Source organism: Dysidea avara, chromosome 12, assembly GCF_963678975.1.
Source record: "Dysidea avara chromosome 12, odDysAvar1.4, whole genome shotgun sequence".
NCBI classification, from domain to species: Eukaryota; Metazoa; Porifera; class Demospongiae; order Dictyoceratida; family Dysideidae; genus Dysidea; species Dysidea avara.
Window position 1 is genome coordinate 24,235,524 of NC_089283.1, and position 22,118 is coordinate 24,257,641.

General features: G+C 36.5%; 1 protein-coding gene across 1 annotated transcript; it reads right to left on the bottom strand.

The window, feature by feature from the left end:
- Nucleotides 1–6,879: 6,879 nt before the first annotated feature.
- Nucleotides 6,880–9,014, bottom strand: LOC136240418 (TNF receptor-associated factor 3-like). Its single transcript, XM_066031398.1, has 2 exons — nucleotides 8,909–9,014; nucleotides 6,880–8,860 (listed from the first exon to the last, which is right to left on the bottom strand). Exon 2 carries the CDS (start codon nucleotides 8,835–8,837, stop codon nucleotides 7,014–7,016), a length of 1,824 nt encoding a protein of 607 aa, XP_065887470.1. The 5' UTR covers nucleotides 8,838–8,860; nucleotides 8,909–9,014; the 3' UTR covers nucleotides 6,880–7,013.
- Between the last annotated feature and the right edge of the window lie 13,104 nt (nucleotides 9,015–22,118).

Genomic DNA, 22,118 nt, shown 5'->3' on the forward strand with positions numbered 1-22,118 from the left:
AAGCAAGAGAATATTATGAGCTCTTGGTTGAAGTGATTCTCCATTGTGAGACCATTGCAATGCTTCACCTGTTTGGTGTTTGCATTTCTCAAAGGATGTGTCCCATTTAGAAACAATTCAATGATGTGCAAAATCATGGTCTGTGGTAGTAGATGGAACTCTACCAGCCATATGTGGAATGAACCTTACCTTAAAGAACTGGTCTCCATTCCATACTAGATCATTCTCTTCCTCATGATGGTTTTTTTGTATAACAGAGTTGCCATTCCATTTTTGAGACATTTTAAATTTTCTTCTACCATTACCAGATCACATCCATCAATTCCATTCTCTACCATTAACTCTTATCGTTACTCTTTCTTTGTCAACACTCCCTACTCATGTCTGTACGTGACTTTTCACTGTACTTTAATCTGTTTCTGTGTTGTGTTTTGAACAGTTACTTCTGTGTTCAGTTCTGTATTTTGCAACTGTGTAGTTACTTGTGCTGTGTATTATATTGTGTTTATGTGTGGGGAGCACATTAGCTACAGGCTATAAACTTTCTGTGTACCCATGTCTTTTTTACAAAACTGATAACCTAATTTAATAATAGGTAGCGTGCACAATGTTTAGATGAATGTCTTGTAAATTGAAGAGGTTTAATCTCAGCTGATATAAGATTTTCTTTGTTCTTGTCTGAAAGCTGTGACCATGCACAATACTTCATGCTAACATTTGATTGTTCTATTAGAGTATTTGAGTGACTGTTCTATTAGATTATATTGATCTTTTCAGATTTTAAATGCATAGAAGTAGGGGTTAACTCCATTCCAGCTAACCACTTAAGAACAGCCTTCAGTGCCTTATATAGCCCACCCTTTTCTGCCTATGAGCATGAAGCCTGTAATGTAATACTGACAGTAAACTTTATGATATGGAACTCCATCTTGACATGTGTAGTAAGGAATTGTTTGTTATCGTAGCAAGGGCATACCCAGATAGTATTCAGGAATTTACATTTCAAAAATTGTAAGTACAGTTTCCAACATATTAAACATCTATCTTAATAGTTTTTCACAACACTTGTAGCATTGTTTTTTTGGTAAGAAGATTGAGATATTCTAATAAAACAGCCAGGAAATCTAAACTATTCTAATATAACAGTCACCAGCAGGGCCGACTGTTCAGTAATAATTCTACAATCACTATACAGAGTCTTCTTAAGGGCACTTATTACTGCTTATAGCTATATGCTTCAGATCAGGAAGAATAAATATAATAGACGAGCATCAGGGTGAGCTGGCTTCCATGTTTGCTATGTAAGTGACTCTACCTCAAGCTTCAACATTATGGGATTGATGGATCTATCCTATTGTGGATTAAGTCCTTTTAACTTGCAGATCCCAGTATGTAGTGCTAGAAGGGAAAAACAGCTACTCTAAACAAGTTCTCTCTGTGTACCCCAAGGTACTGTACTCGCACCACTAATGATCTCCCTGCTTGTGTCAATAATAAGGTTAAATTGTATGCAGATGATGTCCTACTGTACTCCTACATACATTCCGAATCCGATTGTATAGCCCTACAACAGGATCTTGACAAACTTACTGAATGGGCTCATACTTGGCTGACGGAATTTAACATTAAGAAATGTGAACACTTGAGAATTACCAATAAAAGAAATCTCATCATTCATAGCTATCATCTGGAGAATTCTATCATCTCTGAGGTTCCTCACACAAATATCTTGGGGTACCATTGACCAGAAACTATCATGGAATGAACACATTCAAAGAGTCACTAGCAAAGCAAACAAGGTTAATGGATTCTTACGTCATAATCTTCACCAATGCCCTGTTTCTGTTAAGAGCAATTGTTATAAGATGATGGTCCGCCCCATTGTTGAATATGCATCCTATGTCTGGGCCCCTCACACCCACACCAACATAAACCAACTTGAGTCCATCCAAAGGAGAGCAGCCAGATTTTGCTACAATAATTTTTCTAGATTTATAGTGTAACAAGAATGATGTCATCATTAAATTTACTTACCCTCGAAGAAAGAAGAAACAAGTCTAAGATAACTACAATGTATAAGATAATTATAATTAATGGCAATCTAAGTATACCCACAAATGATTTTATATCTAATCATCGTCCATCAATTAAGGGAAGGATATTATAAACAGCTTGACACTATGATTGATTCTTATAAATTTTCCTTTTTTCCTTCTACAATCAGACTCTGGAACACACTCCCCCCCTTTGTAATTCACCTTAGATGAGTTTTGTACTAACCTGAACATTCATTATGATCACACCTGTGCACAACAATCTTTTTGATTTCTGCACAGTAACAAATATAATTATATAATAAGTGGTCAGACCAGTCAGACATACAGTTGAAGCAAACACCACCATGGAGAGGCTCTCTAAAGCTTGCCAATAATGCAGGCAGCTCATCAATGAGTCATCATCCATTTTTATTGCTAATTCAAGGTATGTTTCAGTACCACCTTTGGCAACTTTCTGAAATTACGTAAAGTTACCACATTTAGTAAATTATGGAATCAAGTGATTACTATAATTGGCAACAATTATTAGAAGTAACCAAATTGCCAAATTTGGTGGCTGGAGGATTTCCACAGACTACTTCAATTAAGTAACTCTCATATTAGTAGCCAAATGTGGAATCCTTTGACCTTGTGAATTTAGAAACATATGCACACTAGTACCATAGACCTTTCGATTGTGGGTTAAAGTTTCTACTATTAGCAATAATTTATACAAAAGTAGTTTTATTTTGGCTTTTCTTCACAATTCATCTCCACTAGCAAAAATTTTTGACACTATTAATAGTACATTTCTAACACTAATAATTATATCCAATACTGGAAAGTGATACTCACAATCGAATAATATTTTCCTTGCTATGCTATATAAGCAGAGTAAGCAATTCACCAATTGTGGCAAAGCTTGGATGATGGCACTATAAGTTTCCAATACTGGCAAAAAACTTCCGAAATTGGCATAATAATATGTCCCAAAATTGACTAAATTATTGTTTTCCAAAACTGGTATTACATATAGGCATACAGAAATTTGCCAAATGTGACAACTCAACATACCTGAAAATATACTGTATATATAAGTGTTCACAGAATACTCTATTAGAATATTTCAATGCAAACACAGAAACCTCTTCCCAGTACTGTTTTGTGTATGTTACAAATCAGACCTTAATTTAATTTTTAAGGACAAATGTCCCTACATATTCACAAATGTACAGACATAGTCAAATTGTACAGACAATGTAAAGTGCTCCTCTAGCTCATGTCTGCCAGACATGAGCTAGAGGAGCACTTTAAACTGCTGGAATTGGAATAGGGAGTTTCCATTGAAAGTTTTGAAGTTAACTACAAACATACATAGTTGCAACATATCACCATATTAGGTTGTTTAAAGCCAAATTTAAAACTAATGTGGACACAAGTGACAAAAACACCAAACTTTCTCCACATATGTAGTACAACCTTAACTGTAATTTTTGATAGGATCCATCTTATTCTACAAAGGGCCTTTACATAATAAAGGCATTTATAGTTATGTAACTGAAGAATTTTTTTAAAATGGCAAGTCTTATAAGTGCTATTTTTGCTCTTTTCCATGCAAGAGAACATTTTGCAAGGTTGTAGATTAAACCAAGACCTAATATTGCTCTCAGAAGCTTTATTCAATGCAGAAAAGTGATTTTTTCATTCATAGTATAGTTTACAGTGTATACAGCTTTTTTGAACTGTTAGGGCTGGGCGATAGTGAAACTTTCAATGTCTGAATGATAGTAAGACACTGTTCACAATTGATGATAGTGAAAATCTACTTATTACCTTCACAGAGATATGCAAGGAGGGATACACTTATGGATATGTTTTGATGATAAACAGCCATTTAGACTGACCTTTGTTCCTAAATATTAAGTGTTTCGCATAAATATTTGCTTATTTTTACACGCTAATTACTGTCCGACAGTAATTTTTCAAACGATAGGCAATACATGATAGTGATACTATCCTGATATGTTCTTACTATCCCCAGCCCTACAAACTGTATACAGGAATTTCTCTATAGTTACTCACTATAGAAATGAATATACACTGTAATATTTGCAATAATTAGTTTGTATTAGTTTGCGTGTATATAAATAAAACATCTCATATATATACTGTAGTCATTTCTGATGTCACAGAATACATCTTAAAGAATTCATTTTGTGCTTGTTTACAAAGTAGCTATAGCTTGACAACTCACCAGCTGTTATTATACCAGCTCTTGTTATTTAGTATGTTTTATTGTTGCATGCATGACAAAGGTGTTTATGCTGAAATCACATGCATGACCACAAAGTTAGGTTCTTCATACCAGTAATCCAGCAGTACAGCTGTATACTGCACCCATGTAAGTTAAGATTCCTTTACTCAACTCTCAAACTGAACTAATGCTAAAAATTTGTATTTGCAGTAATGGATATAATGTATAAAATGTGTAGGATTTCACCAGGGTTCTAAATTTTTTTGTGATAGCAAAGTGTGGTTTAAGTACAGTATAACTATGGGATGCAGTCACTATAGATTTTTTCATGAATATTTTATTAAGCAATAGTAGAGTATAAATGACTAACTATGTATACATAAATATAATTAAAAGGGAAGATCCTTGCTACCAGAGCCTGACTGAAGAGGTATCTCCACAGGTATATACGTATATATCAAATGCTGTAGTTTTAAAGATGCTTTTAGACATATGATGCAATCTGATGGAGTATTGCAATCTTAAAATTGTACAGCAGTTAAAAAGAATTTTTAGTATCGCATGTTTGCATTCACCATTACTGTGAAACTTAGCGGCCAAAGATGATACACATAGATAGTTTTGGCATACTAGGTCAGGACTTAAAGAATACAGAACTGCAATTTTTCATTGACCAGGTAATCAGAATTTCAACTATGATATGTTTGGCACAATTGGGTATGCTGAAATCACATGCAAAGAAGAGTTCAACTAGCACAGTGGTCATGGTAATTTTATCGCTGTGTATATAGCAGAACTTTATAGATGCTGACTGTTCTAGCAGTATTAGTCTTTCAAATACCCACATTCAATAAATCTGTCCTGCAAATGCAAGTTTGACCATGCAGCACTGATTAGTTTTCAGAAGAGCTTAGTTCTTTTCCTTGCTATTTCATCTTTCTGTTATGATACAATTGTTGTATCACAAGCAAACAATTGATGAAATGTACTCTACTAGCTTTCCCTATAGTAAGTACTGGTTAAATTTCTGAGGGGTTAAACAGTCCTAGACCTGGGCCCCTAGGCTGGAAATTGTACACTTCAGAGCAAGCTAATCTAAAGATTCCGTTTGTCAAAATTCATACATGCTTGAGGAGAATGCATTATTATGGATTTCTTGGTGGGGCACAATACAGCCTAAGGATACTTATGGTGGTGGATTATTGCATGCTTTAAGTGATTGTGGTTTAAGTGCATGTAAAAAGCAGAGTGAGATGTACTTTATCTTTGTGTTACAGGAGGCAACAGTACTGCCCGACTGCTCTAATAGAGTAATTGTGAATAAAACAAAAATTATAGACATGTGTTGATAAATATTTAAATTTGACATAATTGATTTATAATTTAATGACATAATCTATAATTTGAAATACTCTAGATTATTCTAAAGTTTCAAATTACTATTTAAAACAGCAGAATTGCAAAAAGGCATATTTCTGAGCCTTGAATGGCTTCACAGCAGGCATGCCTGAGGTGGATGCTATCAAAAAAATCTTATATGATAAGGAACTCACAGAAAAAAAATTTGGTCACATTTTTTTTGCTAAGCCACCTAACTACTGGGCTGCGGTCATAACTGCTGCTGGTGATAGCAGTACACAAAGGGGAGGTGGCATTGGTAAATCCTTGGGTTGGGCAGTTATTGTTAGCACTACAAACAAACATGTATACATCAGCTTTTATGGGGTAGGTATAAACAATGGACCCAGGGACCAAGGACCTGGGACCCACAAGGATCCAACTCTTTATGGAATTTTATACACTTCACAATATTCTATTAGGCACATCTGCAAGTAGTCTTGCCAGCATGGCCGAGTACCATGGCCAATCCACTTTTCCCCCCATCACAGTGTCTTACACGATGTCTATCCATTAGAAATTATAAGTGCCTCTGGAAAAGTGCCTGAAGTTGACTGCATTTATAGGTCACTCACCTGCTGCACAATCAGTATACAGTCCATTATGTTGCCTAGCTACCAACATTGTGCAAATGCAACACAATGTATGAAGTCCAGTTGTTGAGCTCCTGAGTGAAACTTGCTTAGCTAGTAATTGTTATTTCCCCGGAATTGTTTGCACAATGTTTGCAAACTTTGGTAGCTGGGGGACATATTAATAAACTAGTATGTTCATTGTGCAGCTTCACTGCCTTCAGACACTCTTTCAGAGGCGCTTATAATCTCTAACTGATAAACATCTTGTGAGACACTGTGATGGGGAAAATCTGGATTGGCTACTTGCAGAGGTACCTAGTACAAGTATAGAATATCGTGAAGTGTATAAAGAGTTGAATCCTCGTGGATCCCCACGGGTCCCCTGGTCCTTGGTCCCCGTTTATACCTACCTGCTTTTATGGTACCACTATTGGTTTTGCAAGGACATTGTGTCCGCCCAAAATTGTGCAAGTTTTGTCCATTGACCGCATGTTAATTTAAGGCCTGCAAATGATAATGTAGTTACAATATTATGTATATATACTGTATGTGTTGTAGTGTTTGTCCATTAGTGTGTATGTATACAATAATTATATAATTGTTACCTCACTTACAAGAGTTAACTATGATGAGCAAAACACCAACCAGTGGTTTATGGATCATCAACAATCATAATCATGTTTTGTCACACAAAAGATGGTGTCATACAGATTTATGTTGAAACCATAAAACAAAAATTATTTCAAGTAATCACACTGTACCTAGTTTATAGTCTACTTGAAGGAAGATACTATCATCTTTGAGGTACTGACATGTGGGAGTGATCTTCTGGAGGTGTTCACGGGGAATGAACTGATTAGTGTACCACATGGGATAACTATTTCTCTCTGCACTAGTGACCCTCTTATGACCATTATCCCGATACTGCCCATTCCCTAAATGATGTTCACTGTTACTGATCTGGTTCAACAACTTCACCTCACAGTTTCCCTTCAGTGGCCACCTTAACTCATCATCATATGGACCCTCCATGAGGATCAGGAACACTTTCATGTAACCATCATAGCCAGTAGCATAGACATACAAACACATTTTGTATCCCTTGTGATGAGTATAGAATGAGTCACTGTACAAGCTAACTCTATCACTCTTCTTCTTGGCATACTCTGACATCTTCACAATCACTGAAGTAACTTGATCACCTGACGATAACTTTGATGCTTGATAGTTAACAGTGTTGTACCAGAATATGTTTGGGTCAGATACCGACTGTTCAATTTGTTGTGTTTTTTGCTTTGATGATGAAGAGTTAATCATCTTCCACCAGAGGTCTTTGTCTGAAAACAAAACATCTTCTAACAACTTACTTTTCTGTTCCAGTTTAGTTTCCAGTTCAGTGATCCTCTTCTGAGCAGCAGTTTCAATCTCGGTGATCTTTGTTTGGAATTTGGTCTCCAGTTTAGCAAGTATCTCATCAGTATTGGCAGCTAGTGTGATGTGTTCCTTTTCAGCTTTTGTAAGATTTTGACAAGTTGTGGCTAGTTGTTGTTTTGTAGTGTTAAGATCTGTTTGCGTGTTAGCGAGTTTTTGATTAGTTACTACAAGTTGCTGAGTAAGATCATTCTTTGTCTTCCTGGCCTCTTCTTGGATAGACTTCAAATCAGCTTTAGTATCAGCTAGTCTCTGTATCAGTTTATCAATCGTCTTCACAGCATCAAGTTGAGCACTGGTCAGCTGTGGCTTACTAGTAGCCAGATCTGTTCCCGTCTGTGTTGATAGCTTATCTTTACTGTCTACTGCCTCAACTTGACTATTAGCTAAATTGTGTTGAGTGTTAATGAGCTGACGTGTAGTAAAGGACAAGTGTTCTTCCATCTTCTCCTTGTTGTGTTTCTTCTGATCCTTACGAGCCATCCTCTCCTCACAACCCACCACGTGATACTCACACTGGATTAGCTCCAGTGGGCACATCTTCATGTGCTCTTTTACATCATCTCTTGGGACACTACCAACCTCACACTTATTGGGACAGGCTATGGGGAACTTGGGACACTGTTCCTTGTGTTCACCCTCAATAAACTGATGTTCTCCTGTAATGTGGCAATACTGACAGTCAACCTCACGACGTATACACTCATCCTCAACATGACCAGTCAGATATTGTCGTTGTAAACACTTTCCACAATCATTGGAGCATGTCACATCTTCAAACTGGCAACCGTCACTGTTTCCAAGGTGATTAATGATGTCATTCACTTCACCCTGCCACTCACATCCTTTCTCCTTGTTATTACAGAAGACATGAAGACTCCTGATCGCTTGGTCAGCTTGTCTATTGCAAAAGGTAACAAATTCTTTATCTTGGCAAATGGGACAAGCTTTAGTAATGGTGGTAACTCTCTTTGCATCCTCAAGACAAGACTTACAAAATGTGTGACCACAGCACCCACTAAGATGAGGCTCCTTACTCGGGTACTGACAAATCTTACACACAAACATATCTGATGGGGTGTCCACAAATTGATACTCATACCCGCCCCCGCCATTGGGCAATGTGGCCACGTGCACTGCCATTCCTTCACTCCTCAATACAACACCTGATATGATAAACTATTGCGGCACAATATGACAAGTATATACTTTACCGCAAGCGCATGTTTTCCTATCCACGTTTACTGTAAGACAGTGGGGCCATGGCTGCTATGATCTCCGGAACGCGAGGACTTTGCTAGTTTACGTACAATTACGAATTATGCGAGTGTTTATCATGCAGTGCACGTGACGTCCTTAAATGTGACTTTAGTACATGTCGCTTTAACCTTGTGCCTCTTTACTATATACTTTGGAAGCATTCTTGGCGCTCAGGTGGTAAACAGTAGAGTAAGCCACCAATGTTCGATCACCATCGTTTGGGACGCGATTTTTCTATAAACCCGTCGAGAAAATTTCTGCTCTTGCTATGCCTTTGGAGAGGTCTAGGCCATAAATTCTTGCATGTAAAATTTCAGACCCCGCAGATTTCTTCGTCTGGCTGCAGGAGCTGCAAAACTGACCTGTCTGAATGTTCTTAATCCTCGGACAAAAATATGTAGCTTATCGGTCGAGTGGCACTACTCGTAATCCTTGAAGCTGATCAAGTCTTTCTGGGCTTGATATGAAAGAGCAACTCTTGTATACTCACAAAATATATGCAGATATTTGGATTAGTCCTTATTGGTTGTGAATTACAAAGCTCCAAAGTCACCTCTGTCGTGTAATCCTCGTAAATTCGGCCACATGTGAAGCTCGTGCAAATCAAATAGTTATCTATATCGAATTCAAAGCTATTTTTATGAACATTGAGAGCACCAGCTACCGTTCAATAGTAAATAGATACATGCACGATGACCGCGACACCTTGATTTTTGCACGAATTGCATTTAGGCTTCTCTAACAGTATCAGCCTAGCTGGCTACTGCACCCAGCACACACAAAGTGTCCAGCACATTAGGCCACTCCAACCAGGGGCGGATCCAGAGTCTGGAAAGAGGGGGGGGCACCTTGCTGAAAAAAAGTTGAAGAGCAAAAAAAAAAAAAAAGGTCACAACAATAATAGCTAGTTATCCTTTACCAAATATATTATATCACGTATGTTATGTAAAATAAAATCCTATTTATAGCTTCCTAAGTAAGCTACACTTCCCCATGAACACTGTGACTGCTTTATTAGAGTGATTGGTGATTGACTGCTCTATTAGAGTATCTCGATCTTATATACATTTTTTTAAGGGAGGGGGGGCACGTCCCCCCCCCCCTGGATCCGCCACTGCCAACTGGTAATTATGTTTCTGGTCCTTTAAAAATCAGTTTTAGGTGCGGGCGGGCGGAATTCAGCAACAAGGCAACGATGAAGTGACTGCTGATTTACTGACTGTTCTATTAGAGTATATCGATCCGTACTATGCATTTTGCCAATGTCTTGCACGTTTTCACTGATAAAATACAAATCATGACACTATAAGATATTTATTTATTTATTTATTTCATTGCTTTACAGATACACAGCAAAATTACAAGGATGGTAGGTACAATAATAAGACAGTATGATTGGAAAGGTGATCTGAAGGACAAATGACAATCAATGCCAGATGCCTATAAAACTAACTACTTATACTTAACTTAATTACCAAAAGCCTATGAAACTAGTTATTACAATAAATGATAGTTACAAGGGTTGGGGAGCTTAGCACAATTACAACAGGGACATGCGAGATGGAAAGTACATTTATTATTTGAATTAAAATTACTTAAAAAATGTTCCCATAAATAGCTCTTTAACTGTTGCTTAATTGTGTTGAAGGAGAGAGTAAGGTCAATTACTGGCAGAGAATTCCATAATCTGGGAAGTCTATAAAAATAAGAATTGGCACATATTGAATTACTTAAAATCTTGTGATGTAGTTTGATATTTGATGATCTGGTATTAGAATTATTGAAGGTTACATAATTGGAGATGTTAAAACTAGGAGTAGGATACTTTAATGATCTGATGAAAAATAGAATGTCTAGTAATTCAAATGTGTACATTAAGGGTAATAGTTTGAGATCCATAAGTCTTTCCTTGTAATCCGAAGTAAAATCATTTAAAATAAATTTGGTGGCACGTCGCTGAATTCTTTCCAACATCGAAATATCCTTAATGAGATTGGGCCGCCACAAAGGAGAGCAATACAATAAGGTTGATCTGACTAAGGTTAAATAAAGAGTTCTTTTGGGTTGGATTGATATAGTGTTTTTGAATGTTCGCCGTATCAGACCAACAGTGTTGGGCAAGTTACTTTGTAAAAGTAACTAGTTACATATTACATATTACTTGCAACAGAACTATTTAGTTACAGTTACATATTACCCATAAAATAAAGTAACTGTAATAATATTACATATTATATTACTTTGTGTCCACAGCCTTAAGCTGTCACGTGTGAAACTACCACCTTATCACGTGACATGATTGCGTTGTTGGACAATGTACAAATCTTGGTTATAAGTAAGAAGCTAGTGAATAAGCTTCATTCAATAGGCCTCGTTACTCCATTGTGGTTAGGCGTTACTCAGAGGATTACTAACGAGATTAGTAACTTCGTTACTTTAAGTAATAATATTACGTCATATTAGACTCGTTACAGTAATTATATTACTTAGGTAACGCGTTACATTTGTAAGTAAAGTATCTTGTGTTATATTACCTGTTTTCATAGTGTATTTCGTTATATTACTTTGTTACCACAAAAGTAATAATATTAGGTAACGCGTTACTTATGTAACGCGTTACTCCCAACACTGCAGACCAATTGATTTATAAGCCTTAGCTGTAATGGCTTCGTAATGGGATTGCCAAGTTAAGTTTGTTGTAAATATGATGCCAAGATCTTTGTGTTGAGGTACTTTAGATAGTTCAAAATTATCAAGATTGTAAACAGTGATAGCTGAAGTTGATGATGGTAAACACTGTAGGACAACACATTTGTTAACTTTGAAAGAAAGAAGGTTCTCTGTACTCCACTTATATATAAGATAGTTAGATTTATCATACTTGTTGGAGCCCGATATTTGTTTCTGAAATCCAGGTTTTTCAAAAAGCTGACGCGGGAATTTTACTCATATATTTCTATTTCTGAAATTTCACATTATTAATTAATTAATTTATTTATCAAAAGGGTATAGGCAGCACTGCTGATACACCCAGGAAAAAAGAAATAATTTACAATTAGATTAGTTAAGTAGATGCTAGATTAAAATATAGTTAATGAATTGGATGCTACAGTGGTTGGAGGCAGGGGCAGAAAAAGTAGTTGATATGAGGGGGGACTGGGCTGACCCAGACTTAGTCTCTGGTTTGGTATGGTGAGACCAAAAAAAAAAAAAAAAAAAAGGTCACAACCAGCTGACAATAGTTACCCGCTACGCATTAATAGCTGATAAACTACATAAAAATCCTTACACAGCTCGCTACACACTGCTCTAATTAGAGATTTCCAACTAAATTAAATAATTAACATTCCATACATTCATTGGTATGACAAATATTGTGCATTGTTTCAGGGTCATTTTAGTGCAAACCCCACCTCAATCAGTGGTTCCTATCAAAAGATATAAGGAAAAGAAGTTGACAGTGTGATAATTTTTGTGTACAGCATTTTCAATGCTTTTATGTATATTGCATGGCACCAAACACAATATTCAAAGTGTCATAAATCTAGATAGGAAACTAATAACGACATGCACCACGTATCTATTTTATGAAGAACAGCATATGAACTAAGTAAAACCTCTCAAAAGTGACCACTTCTTTGTAGACTGACCACTCAGAATATTACATGAATAAGACTTAAAGCAAGTGATTCACAGATAAAACTGAGTGTATTGTGTAATACTAAGTATACACAGGTACCTAATGCATTTTCAGGGATAACTAACTAGAAAAATTAGTAATATTTTATAACATGGTAAGTACTGGCATCACAAGTCACAATTAACACATACTTCGGAAACATGACAATCAATAACACAATGTAAGAGCAACATTATTTTTAAAATAGATTTGTTTGGACACTGCTCAGCTTTATTTGTCACATTGTAAGCACTAAGGATGATAATTATTATATAACACAATGACATCACTATACTACAAAGAGAAATTATAAATAGTTTCTGATCAAAATTATAATCACTGAAGCTGCTATAAAATGGATCAAAACAGCAGTAAATATACACCAGAATATAACAACAGGTAAGTGTGAAGCCATGTAAGGTTGGTATCACATGCCAGTCTCCACTTTTGAAAAGATTATGCTCAACCTTGAACCTTATTTGCAATTCCGCGCAAGACAACAAACTGCTCACCTTCAAACTATACTTGCATCGATGCAGGGGGATGCCTTGAAGCCCAGGGTGATTGTAAGGCTGAATTCTGAGCAGTGCTAGATGACGATTTACCTTTAAAAGGGCCATATTTCCATCGTAATCCAACACCAGTCGTCCTCCAATCAAAAAACACATGGCAAAATCGAAATCAGCATATATGGTTTGTTCAGAACCACTTTCTTCGTCCTCATCAGCAACAGATTCACGCGGAAACACTCGAAAACTTCGGCTATCACAGGTGCCACATTCTTCCAATTAGAATTACGTACGCGATTATTTGTATGGGCTCCCTATGGGGATTTTTATTTCTCAAACTTTGATTTGCTGTATTTCAATAAATACCGCATGGATTTTAATCCAGTAAAGTGCATTACAAAGTACGAAGCATTGGCTACTATTTACTTGAACGGCAGCTTGTGAAACGTTTATTGAAGGTGTATAATTTAAGTAGCAAAAATATGTGTGAAAAATTGGTAGGTTGGAAATCGCTACTCTAATACTGTGACTGCTCTATTAGAGTATCTCGATCTTTATCGCGGTTTTCAGCCCCACTCCAAGAAGGATAACTTCGGCGTGGTATCATTAGCCCCCTCTTTCCGCCGCCTATGGTTGGAGGTAATGTGTTCAACATAAGGGTGCGGGCGCCGGGCGGTGGACCAGAAACACAATTACGAGTGGCCTTAGCCAGATCGAAATACTCTAATAGAGCAGTCAACGATCAGCCAATGTATTATCACATGCAATCATGCAGCATTTAAGCGTTCATTATATAATCAACGAAATTCACATATTAATAGTCTTTATTGATTAGCTAATTGATTAATTGATTGATTGATTGATTGATTGATTGATTATAACTTTACAGTACTGCATACAAGTATAGAATAAGGGATGTACAATTAATAAAATCTTTAGGGTACAGTATACTGATGGTCTGCTAGCTCAAGGCTACCGGCCATTAAAAATCAAAAATTTACTTACCGTATTACATTACTTATAAAAATTACAATACTTATACTTAAAGAGTTACATTAAAGGGGGGCGAGGTGTATTGGAACATCTACTACATGGGCATAAAAAATGAAATGTACAAGGGTTGTCATGTCTAAAGTTTGATAAAAAATGTGACCATAAAAACTTATATATTCTTGTCTTGTTTGTTTTAATAGATAAAGATAAGTCAATAGGGGGTAGGGCATTCCACAATCGAGGGATTCTATTGAAGAAAAAATGTCTACCTGCATTATTATTGTTTCTAACATGAATCATTTTACCACTTGAGGAGGACCTGGTATTTCCATCAGCAAAAGTTAAGTAGTCTGTGATATTAAACGAGGGAGAGGGATACTTGAGTGACTTCAGCGTAAACACTATTTCGTTAAGCTCAAAGGTGTACATTAAAGGTAGACCTTTGAGCTTAATGAAATAGTGTTTATGCTGAAGTCACTCAAGTATCCCTCTCCCTCCTTTAATATCACAGACTGCATAACTTTTGCTGATGGAAAGTCTTAATGAAGTGAATATACCTGGGCGAATATAGCCCTCAGAATTTCTGACTGCTTCAAGTGCCCATGCAGGCCCATAAATCATTGTACTGAAATTACTCTATAGTTAGATTAAAATTATTGTACTGTTCAACACTGTGGAGACCTTATCTATTAAAGAATATCGAATCACTTGAAAAAATACAGCAAATTGAAGTCACCAAATTTATTTTATCTAATTATCATTTAGACTATACAGATCTAGGTTAATCCAGTGTGGTATACTGCCGCTAATGTACACTTATGAAATTACTGACATCTTATTCTTTATCAAATCCATCAAACATCCATCTGATAAATTCGACATACTAAACTATGTTAATTTTACTACTGGTACTACACTGAAGATCTGCTGCATGGCTCCAAGCTCTACCCCAAGGCAGCCCACACCAACCCTATTATGAATTCATATTTTTATGACCTACCCAGACTGTGGAATTCCCTACCAATAATTGACTTGTCTCAATCTTTAGAAATAATCAAAGTAAAGCTGAAAAACTGATAACCTAATCTAATAATAGGTAGCATGCACAATGTTTAGATGAATGTCTTGTAAATTGAAGAGGTTCAATCTCAGCTGATATAAGATTTTCTTTGTTCTTGTCTGAAAGCTGTGACCATGCACAATACTTCATGCTAACATTTGATTGTTCTTTTTGCATGACTGTTCTATTAGAATATATTGATGTGAGAAACTATTACATTCTATTAGAGCGGTCAAGAATGTCAACCATCCCAAAGATTAGTAGCTAAGTTGTCAACACTGACGTTATAGTTGCTCCCTTGAAACCATCAACTATGTAATTACCGGCAGCCCATCTGCTTACTTGATGGAGCATACTAGTCATGGATCATCTTCAACAGCAAATCAATATTAGTACCTGTGGAGTTCAATTAGTCATTTCACATAATAATGTTTAGAGCACCAGAAACAGATCAATCTTATCATCCTTGACTTTTGTTTTTGTAAAGTATTTGATGCAATCTCTCATTGTTATCTATACTACTCAAACTGTTATCCTACAGCATTTAATAGAACCAATACAAGACACTTTCTTGGATCAAATCATAGCTAACACAAAGAGTACAGAGAGTTGACCATGTTCTATGTAGTAAAATCTGTAAGGCACAGTATTGGGACCACTTTTATATATCGATATATCAATGATAGGTATTACAGAAGACTTATCTTCCAGTTTGCTGACAACTGTCTGTTGTATCGTGTGATCTCATGTGAGGAGGACATTGCTGAACTTCAACACTATCTCAATATCTTATTAAAATAGTCACAATTGTGGCAAATGAGATTAAAATTTTGAAATATGTTCCACTGAAGTATTCTAGAGTATGGATACACTTTTGTCAAGCAGCATTCCAAACAATGTCTTTTATCCACATCCAATTTCAATACATCACAGATGTATGTTAATTGTATATAGTGTCATTGTTATATACCAACTCTACATACAGAAGAACCTCTCATTAATATGCAGCGTGTACCACATGGCACAGTAGTGGCTCATGCTAGAAATGTATATAGCTGTATAAGACAATTGGAGTCCTTGAATGATATGTATGTATGGACAGGTTATTCCATAATATATGTGTCAATGTGCAATTTGGTTCCATTACAAGTTTCAGAAAGGTTGTAACAGGGTTTACATTTTATGGCTTTCCTTTTGAAACTATTGATTTGCCATCAAAGTATCAGACATTTGATTTTTAGCAGGTCAAGCATTCTTACAATAAACCAAATTTCGAGAACTTGCTTAGTTCCATCCTTGGGTTATTATCGAGGGCTCAGCTCAACGCATACATATTACAGGTAGAATACTACCAGTCCTGTTCTGCTGCTGGTTGGAGATAAGATCATATGATTCGATTACGCTGACATGAGTCATTCTTGCGATTCAGTGGTACATAGAGATGTTCCCAGGGACTTAAGATTTGAGTCTGTGGACAATTGTGAGTTGAGATCTGAGCTTCTCAACATATAGAAATCCATTCACCTGGAGTAGTTACAAGATAGTCACATACCTACATGTCTCAATATGATCATAACTAGTTGAAACTTTTTTAGTGGTACATGAGTCACGATTATGAAAACCATTAGACTGATACTGGCTAAACTCATTTTAATGGCATTGTATGATGAACAACTGATGGTGAAAATGAGCATGAAATATGGCATCTACCCAAATTAGGCATGCAATGATACCACAGGAGAGTAGATTGAAAATCAAAAGATCTGATTCATAAATTTTGTAAGTGATTTCAGAGTCATGAGTCAAGTACAGTGGCTACATGTTTTCTAGTTTACCATATCATACCCTAATGAACTTGTTTTCTTGTGCTTCATCTAGGTAGAATGTTACCATGGTTGGAGATAAACACAGTCATACAATTCAAATTCCCTAATTGGACAGTCACAATGCACATGCAAGAACACAGCTAACAATGCATGTGTATGTCATGAGGATTGTGACATACAAGAAGCTTCTACAGTTATCCGAACCCCTTGGAGCCAGGGGTGGTTCATAAGTCTGAAAAGTTCATATTTCTGAAACTGTGTATAAATAACCAATTAAAAACATTTTTAAATATCAATATTATCAACTACCCTAATAGAACAGTCATTTCCGTAGTTCAGTTAACTGAGAATCCGGATAAGTTGGGGGGTCCCACTGTATCAATTCTCAGCTTAAATAGAGTAATCATGTAAAGCATCTTGCAGCCAAAGTATCCCATACATTGAGCTATCTACATCACACACTAATTTCAAGTCTCCCAACAGTTTATAAAGTGATTCAGCATCTAAATCCATTGTGAGACCGATGCTGTACCTGTTTGGTGTTTGCATTTAACAAAGATTTATAAACAATTCAATGATGTGTAAAATGATGGTCTGTCATAGTAGATGGAACTTATGGTATATGGAATAAGTCTTCAGGCTCTCATCTTAAAGAACTGCCTTCCCTTATATTTGTCTGACTCATGATATTGTGCACAACAGAGTTGTCACTCCATAGACATTTTCAATCATCACCAGATTACATCCATGCACTGTCAACTATTAATCCTTATATTACTCTTTCTTTGTCAACACTCCTTTTCTCTAGAACACTATTCTCCTTCACAGTCTACAGCTGTCAAATCAAATTCCATTTTGGTCTGTTCTTTGTTGCTTTTCTTACTGTAACTTTAATTGGATATTTAATCTATTTTGTGGTGTATTTTGAACTGTTATTTCTGTGTATTTCGCAACTGTGTAGTTACTTGTACTGTGTATGTATATTGTTTTTTGTTTGCATGTGGGAGCACGTACACAAGCCTTGTGTGTACACGTTGTTTTGACAAAATTAATAATAGGTAACATACACAATGTTTAGATGAATGTCTTGTAAATTGAAGAGGTTTAATTTCAGCTGATAGAAGATTTTCTTTGTTCTTGTCTGAAAGCTGTGACCATGCACAATATTTCATGCTAACACTTGATCGTTCTATTAGAGTATTTGAGTGACTGTTCTATTTGAGTATATTGATCTTTAGTGGCTTATCAGTCCCAAACAAACCTTGGATGTATAGAAGTAGGGCTTGGTGCTCCATTCCAGATAGGAGCAACCTTAGTCACTTAAGAATGGCTTTCAGTATAGCCCCTCCCCTTTCTGCCAATCAGCATGCAGCCCTGTAATGTGGTAATACTGATAGTCAACCTGATGATGTGGACACTCCATCTTGACACGTGTAGTGTTACTGTAGGTATGGGTGTACCTGGAGGGTATTCAGGAATTTACATTTGAGAAATTGAAGCCATAACTTTCCAGCACATTAGCCTCTATCTTAGTAAAGTAATAGTTTTTCACATGATAGCATCACTTGTAGCATTTTTGATTGAACTATTCTAATAAAACAGTCAGAAATATATATAATTTACCCTAATATAACAGTCACTTAGCCCCCAGTACTACTGGGGGCTAAGTGACTGTTATATTAGGGTAAATTATATATATTTCTGACTGGTAGGGTCCGCAATCCGAAAAATCAACTTTTACAAATCGATCCCCCTACCATTGTGGGATGTTCATTGTGGTATCCCATTGCAAGATTCACCATGAAACCGGAGGCACGATTGTTGTCTTCACAGAAATATCGATTTTAGTATTTCGTGAGATGCAAATATTATTTTTTAAATTTCGTGCTCCACACAAAGAACAGGATAGAACTTGCTGCTTAACTAGATATTATCTAGAGTTAATGTAGTTAAAAAGTACGCATAGTAATAAGCAAATGATTCACTGGGTTCCCGGCACAGGGTCGCTTTCTCTCAAAAAGCAGAAAACGAAACACAAATTTTCAAATTCAAACTGCCCTACCAGCCAAGACAAGAAAAGCCAACTCTTCCTCATAGTGATGTGATAAGGTTGGATGCATAGTCTGTCTATGCTGTTAGTCTGGATAGGATCTGAGACTTCTCACCATCTGGGTGAAGAACGTCAAAATTTTCGTGCGTCATTTCAAGGGACTCTCTCAATGGTACCAAAGTGCTTTCCAGTACTTCTGATGCCACACTGGTCACTTAATTTTGTTTAGAATGATGATAAATGATGGATCAAAACGTTTGGTAGTAGTTGTAGTTGGTGTTTCTGTGATTTTATATGATGCAGTATACCAGCAGCTCACCAGGAGCTCCACCCAGCTCGAATCAAAAATGACAGATTATGTGCTTTTTTCGGTTTGTTTTTGGATGTTTTGCAGCATAATGGTGATGTGGGGTGATCTAGTGAAGATTTGAAGCCGCTGTGGAGCGTAAGAGGTGAAGTCAAATTTGGATGATTTTGCTGCCCAGGCTCCCTTGATGCATAGCTTAGAACGAGGCGTGGAAGCCGTGGATGAAATAATAATTGACAACGTCTGCTACCAAACGTTCAGGGACATCTTTTGCCATAGTTTTAGTTTATAATTGATGATTGTTGTGGCTGCAGAGGCGCTGGAATTGGCTAGAAAGCGCGACACAATTCTTTGATGCTGCAGAAAATTTTGATGTTCGTCACCCAGATGGTGAGAAGTCTCAGATCTTTTCCAAACTAACAGCATAGACAGACTATGCACCCAACCGTATCGAAACACTATGAGGAAGAGTTGGCTTCTCTTGCCCTGGGTGGTAGGGCAGTTTGAATTCGAAACGTCGTATCTCTTTGTCTGTTATTTCAAAGAAAGCAGCCCTGTGCCGGGCACCCAGCGAGTCATTTACTTATTTCTGTGAGTACTTTTCAACTACAACAACTCTGGATACCATTTGGCTAAGTAGCAAGTTTCCTCCGGTCCTATGTGTGGAGCACGAAATTTAAAAAAATAAAGTTTGCATCTTGCGAAATACTGAAAACAATATTTCTGTGAAGACAACAATCGTGCCTCCGGTTTCATGGTGGATCAAGCAATGGGATACTACAATGGACATCCCACAATGGTAGGGGGATTGATTTGTAGAAGTTGATTTTTCGGATTGCGGACCCTACCAGTAGTGAAAACATTCTTGTGTACACACCTGGTAGAGTTATTCTGGAAAACAAAGGTCATCAACAGTGTTGGGAGTAATGCGCTACTTATGTAACGCGTTACGTAATATTATTAGCTACTTTTGTGGTAACAAAGTAATATAACGAAATACGCTATAAAAACAGGTAATATAACGCAAGCTACTTTACTTACAAATGTAACGCGTTACCTAAGTAATATAGTTACTGTAACGAATCTAATATTACGTAATATTATTACTACAAGTAATATGTAATATGTAACTAGTTACTTTTACAAAGTAACTTGCCCAACACTGGTCATCAACACATGTGACTGGGTATAACCTGAGCACACCAGCAGGGCTGACTGCTCTGTAATAATTCCACAATCACTAGAGCAGGCTATTATTGTTCATAGCTTCAGATCAGGAAGAGTATATATATATATATATATATATTAGACGGATGAGATCAGGAAGAGTATATATATATCTTATTATTATTATTATTATTATTATTTATTACAGGTAATTTATAAGGCTAAACAGCCTGTTACACCTGATCAACAGGTAAAAAAAGTACAAGTAGACTAATTACATACATTTATACATAGTGTTAGATGAATATTGGTCAATCAATTTCTTAAAATCATCAACTGATGCTGCACATGCTACTTCTTGGGGTAAATTATTCCATGGTATATCCCATCCAAAATCCAAAAAACAGCTTATAGCTGTAAAAAAGTGCGCGTCCAAGTAAAGCAGAGTTAACTGCAACAAAAAGTAATGATATCATAATGCGGCCATGTACGAGGTGTGCAAGTTGTAAAATTCATATTAGCTAATCAGATAATACAATGTTATTGTTAAAGTGTTAATGAGAACTATGTGCTGCTAGTTTATAAGTGTGTGAGCATCTTCATAAATGCCATACAAATTTAATTCTCAATAAAGCAATCTGTATAGATTCTCTGATAGCAATAAATAGTTTGAGTTTGGCCACCTTTCCTTTGTTCGTAGCATTGCCGCATACAGGAAAGGCGGCCAAACTCAAACTATTCATTGCTATCAGAGAATCTATACACATTGCTTTATTGAGAATTAAATTTGTGTGGCATTTATGAAGATGCTCACTCACTTATAAACTAGCAGCATCACATAGTTCTCATTAACACTTTAACAATAACATTGTATTATCTGATTAGCTAATATGAATTTTACAACTTGCACACCTCGTACATGGCCGCACTATGATATCATTACTTTTTGTCGCAGTTAATGCTGCTTTACTTGGACGCGCACTTTTTTACAGCTATAAGCTGTTTTTGGATGGGACTTCAATACTTTTTGTTAGAATAAGCAATGCACTGTTGATAACAGTAGGTGAGTTTCCATGGTTTTGACAGAAACCCCAGATTACAGTGACAGAATATTAAAATATAACTGTAATTTTAGTGGCCAGGGCCACCCACATGGGGGTATTTTGCCCCCTGCCCCAGCCCGAAAGGGCCCCTTGAATACCTGTTTAAAGAAATATCGATATACTCTAATAGAGCAGTCAGGATCTAGACCCTTCCTTGCCCCTGGGCCCCTCTTTAACTCTTTTCCCTGGGCCCCCTAATTTCTTTGGGCGGCCCTGTTAGTGGCATACAACTGCAGTCAACTAACACCCATTTTAACTAGTAAACCCTTAATATCACTTTGCCTTTCATCTTGTACTGCATTGAAATACTCTATTAGAGCAGTCACAAAATAGCTGTAACACAGCAATCAATATTTAGCATAGTTACAACTTCTGCTTAGCATTGGATTGTATAGTTTAAACTACTAGCTACTAACACACTTTACAATATAAAAATATGGCACTTGTAGAAATGTGACTGTTCTATTAGA